General features: G+C 36.3%; 1 protein-coding gene across 1 annotated transcript in view; it reads right to left on the bottom strand.

Annotated features, from left to right (window-relative positions):
- COL14A1 (collagen type XIV alpha 1 chain) overlaps positions 1 to 12,470 on the bottom strand; it is a 266,930-nt gene that overhangs the window by 172,825 nt on the left and 81,635 nt on the right. Inside the window, exons 7-9 of the mRNA XM_023728170.1 lie at positions 3,883 to 4,038; positions 2,938 to 3,057; positions 1,605 to 1,769 (exon numbers count right to left, since the gene is read on the bottom strand). Coding sequence (XP_023583938.1) covers positions 1,605 to 1,769; positions 2,938 to 3,057; positions 3,883 to 4,038 — 441 coding nt within the window. The remainder of the gene's footprint in view (positions 1 to 1,604; positions 1,770 to 2,937; positions 3,058 to 3,882; positions 4,039 to 12,470) is intronic.

Raw genomic sequence — 12,470 nt, 5'->3', positions numbered from 1 at the left:
AAAGAGAAGGGAGAGCGTTGATATGTCATGGGGTTGTTAACCAATGTCATAAAACAATATGTGTACTGACTGTTTAATGAGAAACTATTTGTTCTGTAAACTTTCAACTAAAGTACAATAAAAAAATTTTTTTTTTAAACACTCATTGCCATCAGGTCGATTCCAGCTCATAGTGACCTTGGAGAACAGAGTAGAACTGCCCCATAGGGTTTCCAAGGTCGTAATCTTTACAGAAGCAGACTGTTACATCTTTCTTTTGTGGGGCAGCTGGTTTTTCAAACTGCCGTAGCAGCGAAGCACTTAACCACTGCACCACCAGGGCTCCTTCCAGAGATGCTACAGGGATAGGGAAAAGGAAAGGGGGGAAAGAACACAGTTTCTATAAAGCCACCGCTTCTTGCTTCTGCAACTGTTCTCAGACAGTACTTGGCTAGACACTAGTAGGAAAAAAGTTCTGAGAAAATGGCTAATTAGAAACACGCTCTGATGAAATAAAAAATACAAATATGGAAACTGTTTAGGATCCTTTTCTAAAGGTGAGAAAACTTGAAAAATACACACAGAAGAGACAGTCCAGTGGGTTTACCGATGTTCTCAACCCTGGACTGCAAAAATCATCTGGGTACATTTTTAAAGTACAGATTCATAGGCTTCTATTCTAAGGGTATTTCAATTAATAGGACTAAAACAGGATCCTGGCATCTGTATTTTCTATACTGACACGTGGTATGTCTCTCTTAAGTGGTATGTAAGTACAGGGTGGACTACCCTCTTCTGATATAGAGTTTACAGAGAGAAGATTGCACCATATTCCTGGTAAATGAAGGGGGAGCTAAATGCATGTTAATTAGACTAATGTTTGATAACAAACAGGATAATCAACTACGTAAAACATAATGAAATGGGCCATTCGCAATAACCAATTTTAAATGTCTTCAGAGTCCTGCTGAAAAATTTGCTGTGGCATTTTTATTTGCATTTGAGTGTTGCTTGGGAATCAGACTTTTTTCCTGCTTATCAAATTTGTCAGCTTTTAGTAAATAGGAGACCTTCCTACTGCCAAATAAAATGTAAACATTTTAATCAAGCGCAATGCTGCATCATCTAAATAATTTGGTTATTCTGAATATGCCATATACATCCTTTCCTAAAGAAATGACACCTTAAAAAGAGTCGGTCTCAAAGAAAATAATACTGCATATCTAAAACTCTGTGTTTTCTTTAAATAGCTGCAGGACACTAATGCCTTGAAAACAGTAAGTTGGTTTCTCTTTATACTACCAGAGAATAGACAGTTACAAAGTGACACCAAAGAGATAGTTCTGACTAATTAAAATGCAACAAAACATGCCACTTTATGCATTTCACAACTTTTTATGTACAATGCCTCACCTACAGATCCTCACACTATGGAATGCATGACTTACTTCCATTTTAAAGGTAAGGAAACTGGGCTCCGATTCCCGTTGTGATTGATGGCAGAACCATGGCCATGAAATGCCCAGGTCTCCCAGTTTTCAGTGACGTACTCTTGCATTACATACTATTTTAAGTGGCTGTGTGTCTATGTCCACTGTTGAGACAGGATCGTAAATTACACATACCTATGGCAAACAGTTCTACACCAGACTCACGAAGGTTTCTGGATGGAGGAATAATATCATCTTGGGATTTTCCATCAGTGATTAAAATGCCAATTTTGGATACGCCACTCCTTGCTCCTGCTTCTGGTTTAAAGCTATTTTCAAAAATGTAGTTCAAGGCAAGACCTGAGGGTGAGAAAGGAAAAATTAACACAAGCCAGCCATCTCTAATAAAAGCCTTCCAATTCTACAAAAATGTAACCATAAATGAGTAACTTAGTGAAAAAGTTTTTATTAGATGTGAATCTTCATTTTTACAACTTTTTCCTTGACAGATCTGATGGAAAACTAATGTTCACCAGAAGTAATAAAAATAATTGAATACTGCATTGTTTCAGAAAGTAGCATTTTTAAAAAACATTGAATCCATGGTCATTGACATTAGAAGATCTTGTGTACAAGAATATCTAAAACTTTATAATTTAGGATGAAGCTAGAATACCCACACAAAAGTGACTGTCCCAAAATATCATCACGACACTATCAATTTTGTTCATGATGAACCAAAGAACCAAAAATTTTCTCTGTTTTTAGGGGTAGTGGGAGAAGATCTAAAATAATAAGTAAACTCCTGCTTTTTGAGCATGACACTTTGCCCACAGGAAAAAAAAATGCTGCAATATTGTTAAAGGATTTTTAATATTCTTTTGCTGTATTAATAAGAATTCTATTATTTTATGCCTCAAATTAGCAAAGCAACTATCAGGATTTCAGTGGTTCTCTTTAAAAGACAATGAGAGCATCAATATTGTTTAAGCTGAGCATCTGTATTATATGTGTCTTTAGAAGGAAATAGCATTTACTGAGGTTAAAATTCCTTGTGGTTGTACCCTGGATAAATATAATTTACATGTTCCTACACTACTCGTTCATCAAAAATACTGATAAGCCAAAGACCCCCAAACATTCTCATGATAGATAAATACAAATTGTAGAATAATGGCAAAGAGAAGCCCTTCTTTGAAAATAAGATAAAAATTTGTTTTCATTTAAATGACAGGATAGCTAGAGAAGGAAAAGAGGTAAAAAGAAAAGATAATGAATTTGAGGATGTCAGCCTCAAGGACTGCTCAGTTTTCTTCTAGCCTCGCCAAACCCTTCCTGGCACATCATACTCATAGCGCAGAAGAATGAGATGTCTCAGTTTGAGCTCTTTTAAAGAGCTCATCTATTGATTTTAGGTGCTGGTTTGGTTGAAAAATATCATGCTAACTCTCACAGAGCTGCAGATTGAGATAATGAAACTATTCTTCGGCAAGGTACATTGCTAAGCATGTGGACTGAACAACCATACCTGTTAGTGTGTTTCCTCCCTTGTACGGTAGGTTTCGAACAGCTTCGATGACCTCATCCTTTGTGCTAAAGGCATTCAAGTGCCATTCTATTCTGGGGTCACCACTATACTGTGCAAGGCCTGGAAAAGACAAGTGAGAAATTTCACTCAGCAATGATGGTTACTTAAAAATCCAGCGGACCACTCAAGAAACTAGATTGATGAAGCTTATGTTCTTTACAACATTTTTTCTTCTGTCTGGCTATGTAATTCCTAAAGAAAATTCCTGAAATCATTTTCTGAGGAAAAAATAAATAAATCTAGACATTTAATTTACAAACACAGTCTTTTTTAATGCTAAATACCTAACTGAGTGCTCACTTATAAATACCTAGAAAATATATACCCCTTGTTCTCAGATATATCCAAACTAAACTTCCCTTCAATTGATGTCAGGGATTTTCCTTAACAGCTACTTAAAAGCTAAACTATAAGATTCTTTATAATAAAGAGAATATACTGCTTAAAGATTTACAACTCTTTCTTTTGCTTTTTGCATTTAGCTTGGCTAGAATTAATTTGGCAAAGATGATTTTGTACTATAAAACTATTTTCAAAGTTTAACATTTCACTGGATTCAGCTGTTTCTTTTAAATAAAAGGAAAATTGCTACAGGATAAATTCTTAATCGAATTCTAACTTTAAAAGTTTATTATTATTATTACTATCAGGCAAAGAGACTTTTACTTTTCAGAAAATTAAAATTAGTTCAATAATTAATTGGATTACACTGTCAAAGTAAAAATTAGAAGAAATAAGGTTTATCCAAAGACGTGCTTTTGGGAACATTGTTACAATTGATCTTGTAATTATAAAAGTCATTTGTAAAGAGTTTTCGAAATTTCTTAAAAAGCTTCCAAGCTCTTTTACATGACAGCTGATTGCTGCTATTAATAACAGAAGTACCAATTCGTGTCTTCTCTGAGCCCACATTAAATGCTGTAACCAAGTTCTCCAAGAAAAGCCGAATCAGTCGGAAGTTGAATCTTCCAATACTCCATGAACCATCGACCAGGATTACAATATCAGCAATAGCTGGAGTTTTGCAGATGAATTTCACTTCTGCAAAGTACAAACCAGAAAAGCCCATGTTACTCTTTGAATTCTTAAAAAGGTGAGTCTACTTTAATGTCTTTCGGATAACTTAGTGCTAAGAATACAATAAACTTCTCATTAAAGCAGTCATACAACCCTTTCCTTAAATGCATTTTCACTGGTAGAAAAGTGTGGTAACAGCTGGCAACAGAGCCAGCGTTCTGGAAACAGTTAGCAAAATACTGGCAGGTTCACGTCATCCTGGCAACTCAAGTCTTCTGCATTTTTCAGAAAGTAGTGTCTGTGCAAAATCCTCCAGCTTTGGGCTTTAGCCTGCAGGATCTTTCCAGGAAAGGTCCTGGCAACACCAGTGTGGGCCAGCCAGTGGAGATAGGAAGATTACCAGTAACCAGCGAAGTGCTCTTATATTCTGATAAGTATACGTGACAGGAAGTAATAGGCAAAGAGGAATATGGGCTTCCGAATTCAAGGAACAGTCAGGTCCAGGCAGTTAACCTAAGAAAATTGCATAGATTTTTTTGCTAAAGTAGAAAGGATTTGTGGTAGAAAAAAACTGGAAAAGGCCACAAGAGTTTCCCCAAATTGAAAATCTTTTGCATATTGAGTCTATGTGACAACAGAATTTTGTCCCTAAAAATCATTTTTAGCAAAATATAAAAATGGATAAGGGTGATGCTGGAACATGATGAACATAATTATTGTCACTGAACTGTACATGTGAACATTTTTGAAATGTCAAATGATTTGTTACATATATATTTATCACAATAAAAAACAAATATAAAAAAAGCTTGCTAATCCAAATTGAGATGTGCTATAAATGTAAAATACACACTAGAGTTCAAAGGCTTGGTCTGAAAAAAATATATGAAATATTTCACTAATGATTTTTATATTGATTTCATATTTATTACATAATATTCTGTATATGTTGGGTTTATAAATTATTAAAAATCATTTGTGTAATTGATTTTTTAAATGGCTGACTTAGCTCTCAATATAAGGATCCATAAAAGGATGCCCAGTGGCTGCAGTGATACCGTCCTCACCCTCAGAAAGGTCTCCCCACTGCAGTTTAATGCTAGAGAAGAAGGGAAGAGCAAATGGCTACATCTCTGCAACAAAGGAGGAGGTTGCCTGATGTAAGGTAGGTTTCTGCTGACAAGGTGAAAACCAAAATTTATATTCACACAGGGTGAAGAAACAGAAATACACTTAAAGTGTTTTAAGAACATTTAAAAATGTCACAGTATTGTTAGCACCTTTGATAGCATTGCTTCACACTCTAGTTTTGCTTACAAAAAGGTTGCTCAACATCACTGTGTTTTTAATATTAGAACAGTTGAGCCACTATGGTTGAGGTAGACAGTTTAATATATGTGTGTCTATACCCACCAAGTCAATTTTGCTGAAAGGATCTTGGTTTTTTTCCCAGACATAAGTATGTGCGGAACACCTAGATCCTTTCACCAGATGGGGAAAAAATGGATTTTCCAATAAAATACTTAGATCCTCTTTGTGGAAGCTGAACAGTACAGCTCAATCCAAAGTTTATATATTGCAGTTTTTTGGCACCAAACCCTCTTTCGTTAATAACCAAATACAAAGCCAGCATCAACTTGGGAGTCGGCCCTACTGTACCACACTGAAAAAATTCTGTAACGATAATATAGTCAATGGGATAGAAAAGAATTTGTTTTTTGGATATAACCATGGAAAATTAAGGCCTGACTAAGCTTCAAGAACTCATTTTATTCTGTTTTTTTATGGGGAAAACTTACCTTAAAAGAAGAATAGTTTTGTCTTCCAGGGATATTATTTCACTTTTTAATTAATTGTTTCAGCACATTGTAGGTAGGGTCTTAGAAAAGGAACCATTTCTGTTTCTTTATAAGAGGAGTGTGGAAATTTGTATTTTCTGTTCTAGAAATTGATTGCCAATCAAAAATGTTGTATTTACTTAGCACATTCAAATCATTTTGACTTGGAGATACAATTTCTATATAGCTCCTAAGATATACAATTAACTATAAATGAAAAGATTGATAAATTTAATGATATTGAAAGTTTAAAAATATTCATCAAAAGATAACCTAAAGAAAACAAAAAAAGATGAGTTAAAACTGGGAGAAGGTATATACAATATAATAAAGTGAAAAAGGTTACTATCAGGAATATATGAACAACAGTATGGTACTTCCTCAAAAACCCAGAAATAGAAATATTTTATGATCCAGCAATCCCACTCCTAGTAACATATCCTAAAGATATATAAGAACAGGGACATGAATAGATAGACATATGCACACCTATGTTCACTGCAGCATTATTCACAATAGAAAAAGATGGAAAAAACCTAAGTGCCCATCAGTGGATGAATGGATAAACAAATTGTGGTACATACATACAATGGGATAGTACACAAATGTAAACAATAATGAGGAGTCCATGAAACATCTAATAAATAACATGGTTGAATCTGGAGGACATTATGCTGAGTGAAAGAAGTCAAATATAAAGACAAATATTGTATAGTCCCACTATTATAATAAGTCAAGAATAAATATACATATAGAAAGCAATGTTCTTTCGTGGTTACCAGACATGGGAGGGGCAGGGAGGAGGAATCACTTTCTAGATAGTAGATATTTGTTACTTCTGGTGATGGGAAAGGCAATTTCAAGAATGGGTGAAGTCAGCACAACTTGCTCAAGGTAAATAAAGACACTAAGAAGTACACGAGAAAAAGGGACAATTTCAGTAAATGCTATAACATATACAATTTTGCAACAACAGTAAAAACAACCAAAAAAAAATACGTGTGGTTACATAGGTAGATATGTATGTGTACAGGAAGACATATGCAAGAAAATGCACTGGCACGTATAGGTGTATCTGTAGGCATATGTATATACATGTTTATGTGTGCTGCATATATATTCACATACATAACAAATCATGTACGGAGCACAGTTACAGAGGCTTCCTAGGCATATCAACTTGTAGGACTGTTTTACTGGGTTCAAAAGGCTTGGGACCATAATCTTGGGGGACAATTTACTCAAGTGGCATAACAAAGTTCATAAAGATAATGTTCTACATCCTAGTTTGGCAAGCAGCGTCTGGGTCTTAAAAGTTTGCGAGCAGCCATCTAAGATACAACTATTGATCTCTACTCATATGGAGCAAAAAAGCGTAAACGAAATCAAAGGCTCAAAGAACAAACTAGTACACAGGACTAACAGTCCACATAAACCACAACCTCTTCTATCCTGAGACAAGAAGAACTTGATGGTGCCTGGCTACCACTACAGACAGTTCTGACCAGGAACACAATAGAAGGTCCCAGATAGAATGGAAGAAAAATGTACAAAAAACCCTCAAATTCCTTAAAAAGGCCAGACCTACTGGACCAGTAGAGACTAGAGGAACCCCTGAGACTATCACCCTAATATACTCTTTGAACTTGGAACTGAACCTATTTCTGCAGGTCACCTTTTAGCCAAATAATAGATTGGCTTATAAAATAAACAATATCCCCTGTGAGTAACGTGCTCCCTTAAACAATTAACTATACGAGACCAAAAATCCAACATTTACCCCAAAGCAAAGATTCGAAGGCAAGGAGGAGAAGGAAAGCTAGATTAACAGAAACAAAACAAACAGAATGGAAATCATGAGAATGCTGACACATTGTAAAAATTGTAATCAATGGCACAGAACAATTTGTATAAAAATTGTTAAATGGGAACTAATTTGTTGTGTAAACTTTCACCTAAAACACAATAAAAAAATCTTTTTTAAAAGAAGAATACACCAGACTGAGTCCAGCACAACTAGATGGTGCCCAACTACCACCACTGACTTCTCTGACAGCGATCACAATAGAGGGTGCCAGATAGAGCTGGAGAAAAATACAGAACAAAATTCTAACACACACACACACAAAAAATCAGACTTACTGGCCTGACAGAGACTAGAGAAACCCCGAGAATATGGCCCCTGGATACTCTTTTAGCTCAGTAATGAAGTCGCTCCTGAGGTTCACCCTTCAGCTAAAGATCAGATAGGCCCATAAAACAAAATGAAACTAAAGGGCACACTAGCCCAGGTGCAAGGACTAGAAGGCAGGAGGGAACAGGCAAGCTGGTGATTGAGTACCCAAGGTCGAGAAGGGAGAGTGTTGACATGTCGTGGGGTTGGTAAACAATGTCACAAAACAATATGTGTACTAACGGTCTAATGAGAATCTAGTTTGTTCTGTAAACCTTCATCTAAAGTACAATTTAAAAAAAAAAGAATATATAAACAGCCATGAATTGACACTTCAGAGAACAGGAACTATAAAGAGTAACTGGATGTGCATGTTAGGGTAGGGACGCTATTTTATTTAGAATAGTATAAAGTTACCAAATTAAAAATCTTCCTTTTAAACCATATCATTCTTTTTGTTCTAATTGCATTCACATTAAAGAGCTACTTATGGTTTATATAGAAATGTTTACAATGTATTTATGGGAAAAAGGGCTCATCAATATTGTTAATGCAAATGGAAAAAAGAGGACTAGCAGAAGAAGCCACCACACGTCTGCCAGTTTGTCATACTGTGGTGGCGTGCATGTTGCTGTGATGTGGGAAGCTATGTCACCGGTATTTCAAATACCAGCAGGGTCACCCATGGTGAACAGGTTTCAGCAGAGCTTCCAGAATAAGACAGACTAGGAAGTCTACTTCTGAAAAAATTAGCCAGCAAAAACTTTATCAATAGCAGTAGAACACTGTCTGATATAGTGCTGGAAGATGAGCCCCTCAGGTTGGAAGGCACTCAAATCATAACTCGGGAAGAGCTGTCTCCTTAAAATAGAGGCGACCTTAATGGCGTGGATGGATTCAAGCTTTTGGGACCTTCATTTGATGTTGAGGCATGACTCAAAATGAGAAGAAACAGCTGCAAACATCCATTAATAACTGAACATGGAATGTATGAAGTATGACTCTATGACAATTGGGAAGTCATCAAAAATGAAATGGAACACATAAAGACCAATATCTTACACATTAGTGAGCTGAAATGGACTGGTATTGGCCATTTTTAACCAGACACTCATATTGTCTACTATGCTGGGTGTTATAGATTGAACTGTGTCCCCCAAAAATGTATGTCAGCTTGGCTAGGCCATGATTCCCAGTATTGTGTGCTTGTCTACCATTTTGTGATCTGATGCAATTATTCTGTATGTTGCAAATTCTAACCTCTATGATGTTAATGAGGCAGGATTAGAAGCAGTTAGGTTAATAGGGCAGGACTCAATCTACAAGATTAGGTTGTATCTTGAGCCAATCTCTTCTGAAATGTAAAAGAGAGAATGCAGCAGAGAAGACAGGGTCTTCATTATCACCAAGAAGAGCCAGGAGCAGAGCACTTCCTTTGGACTCAGGGTCCCTGCACTGAGAAGCTTCTAGACCAGGGGAAGACTGATGACAAGCACCCTCCCCCACAGTCGACAGAGAGAGAAAGCCTTCCCCTGGAGCTGGCAGCCCTGAATTTGGACTTCTAGCCTCCTAAACTTTGAGAGAATAAATTTCTCTTTGTTAAAGCCACCCACTTGTAGTATTCTGTAATAGCACCACTAGATAAGTAAGACACTGAGAATGACAAATTGAAGAGGAATGACATCACGTTCATTGTCAGAAAGAACATTTCAAGATGTATCCTGAAGTACAATGCTGTCAGTGATAGGATAACATCCATACACTTACATGGAAGACCAGTTAATATAATTATTATTCAAATTTACACACCAACTACTAATGCCAAAGATGAGGAAATAGAAGATTTTTACCAACTTCTGCAGTCTGAAGTTGATCAAACATGCAATCAAAGAGCATTAATAATAATTAAGTATTACTGGAATACGAAAGTTGGAACCAAAGAAGAAGGGTCTATAGCTGGAAAATATGGCCTTGCTGATAGAAATGACGCCAGTGATCGCATAATAGAATTTTTACAAGACCAGTGATTTATTCATTGCAAATACCTTTTTTCAACAACACAAATGGTGACTATACATGTGGACCTCACCAGATGGAATACACAGGAATCAAATCGACTACATCTGTAGAAAACAGACAATGGAAAAGCTCAGTATCATCAGTCAGAACAAGGCCTGGGGCCAACTGTGGAACAGACCATCAATTGCTCACATGCAAGTTCAACTTAAGCTGAAGAAAATTAAAACAAGTCCACGAGAGCCAAAATACAACCTCGAGTATATTGCACCTGAATTTGGAGACCATCTCAGGAATAGATTTGACACATTGAACACTAATGACCGAAGACCAGATAAGTTGTGGGATGACATCAAGGACATCATACATGAAGAAAGCAAAAGGTCATTAAAAAGACAAGAAAGAAAGAAAAGACCAAAATGTCAGAAGGGACTTTGAAACTTGCTCTTAAATGTAGAGTAGCTAAATCCAATGGAAGGAAAGATAAAGTAAAAGAGCTGGACAGAAGATTTCAAAGGTTGGCTCAAGAAGACAAAATAAAGTATTATAATGAAATGTACAAAGACCTAGAGTTAGAAAACCAGAAGGAAAGAACACGCTTGGCATTTTTCAAGTTGAAAGAACTGAAGAAAAAATTCAAGCCTTGAGTGGCAGTATTGAAGGATTCTATGGGCAATATATTGAATGATGCAAGAAGCATCAAAAGAAGATGGAAGAAATACACAGAGTCACTGTACCAAAAATAACTGGTTGACATTCAACCATTTCAGGAGGCAGCATATGATCAAGAACCAATAGTACTGAAGGAAGAAGCCCAAGCTGCACTCAAGGCACTGGAGAAAAACAAGGCTCCAGGAAATGATGGAACACCAATTGAGATGCTTCAACAAATGAACGCAGTGCTAGGAGTGCTTACTCATCTCTGCCAAGAAATTTGGAAGACAGCTATCTGGCCAATGGATTAAAGAGATACATATTTATGCCCATTCCAAAGAAAGGGGATCCAACAAAATGAGGAAATTATCAAAAATCATTAGTATCAAACACAAGTAAAATTATGATGAAGATAATTCAAAAACAGTTGCAGCTGTACATTGACAGGCAACTGCCAGAAATTAAAGCTGGATTCAGAAGAGGATGTGGAACAAGCAACATCACTGCTGATGTCTGATGGATCCTGGCTGAAAGCAGAGAATACCAGAAAGATATTTACCTGCGTTTTATTGACTATGCAAAGGCATTCGACTGTGTGGATCATAACAAATTATGGATAACATTGCAAAGAATGGGAATTCCAGAACATTTAATTGTGCTCATGAGGAACCCATACACAGACCAAGAGGCAGTTGTTCAAACGGAACAAGGGAATGCTGCATGGTTTAAAATCAGGAAAGGTATGTGTCAGGGTTGTATCCTCTTACCATATTTATTTAACCTGTATGCTGAGCAAATAATCCAAGAAGCTGGACTATATGAAGAAGAATGCAGTATCAAGATTGGAGGAAGATCATAAAAGACAAAGAAGAATACTACATAATGATTAAAGGGACGATCTATCATGAAGACGTAACCATAATAAACATCTACGCATGCAATGACAGAGCTCAAAAATACATAAAACAAACTCTAACAGCACTGAAAAGAGAAATTGACCTTCCACAACAATAGTAGGAGACTTCAACACACCACACTTGGTAAAGGACAGAACTACCAGAAAGAAACTCAACGAAAACACAGAAGACATAAAGGGCGCAATCAGCCAACTTGACCTCATAGACAGATACAGAACACTCCACCCAACAGCTACAAAGTACACATTCTTTTCCAATGCACATGGAATGTTCTCCAAAATAGACCACATATTAGGTCACACAGCAATCCTCAACAAGATCCAAAATGTTGAGATAATACAAAGTATCTTCTCTGACCACAATGCCATCAAGGTAGAAATTAACAACAGAAAGAGCAAGGAAAAAAAATCAATTACATGGAAACTGAATAACACCCTTCTTACAAACCACTGGGTAACAGAAGAAATCAGAGATGGAATCAAAAAATTCCTAGAATCAAACGAGAATGAAAACACATCATACCAAAACCTTTGGGACATAAGAAAGGCAGTCCATGAGGACAATTTACAACAATAGATTCACACATCAAAAAAGAAAGGGACAAATCAAAATATTAACTACACAACTTGAACAAACAGAAAGAGAACAACAACAATAAAAAAGCCCATAGCCACTAGAATAAAGGAAATTAAGATCAGAGCAGAAATAAATAGAGAGTAGAAAAACAATAGAAAGAATCAACAAAACCAAAAGTTGGTTCTTTGAAAGGATCAACAAAATTAACAAACCACTGACCATACTGACAAAAGAAAAACAGGAGAGGATGTGAATACTCCAAATTAGAAATGAAATGGGGGA

This window comes from Trichechus manatus, unplaced genomic scaffold, assembly GCF_000243295.1.
Source record: "Trichechus manatus latirostris isolate Lorelei unplaced genomic scaffold, TriManLat1.0 scaffold00022, whole genome shotgun sequence".
Taxonomy (NCBI): Eukaryota; Metazoa; Chordata; class Mammalia; order Sirenia; family Trichechidae; genus Trichechus; species Trichechus manatus.
Note: the sequence above shows the minus strand (reverse complement) of the source record. Positions and strands in the feature narration are given on the sequence as shown.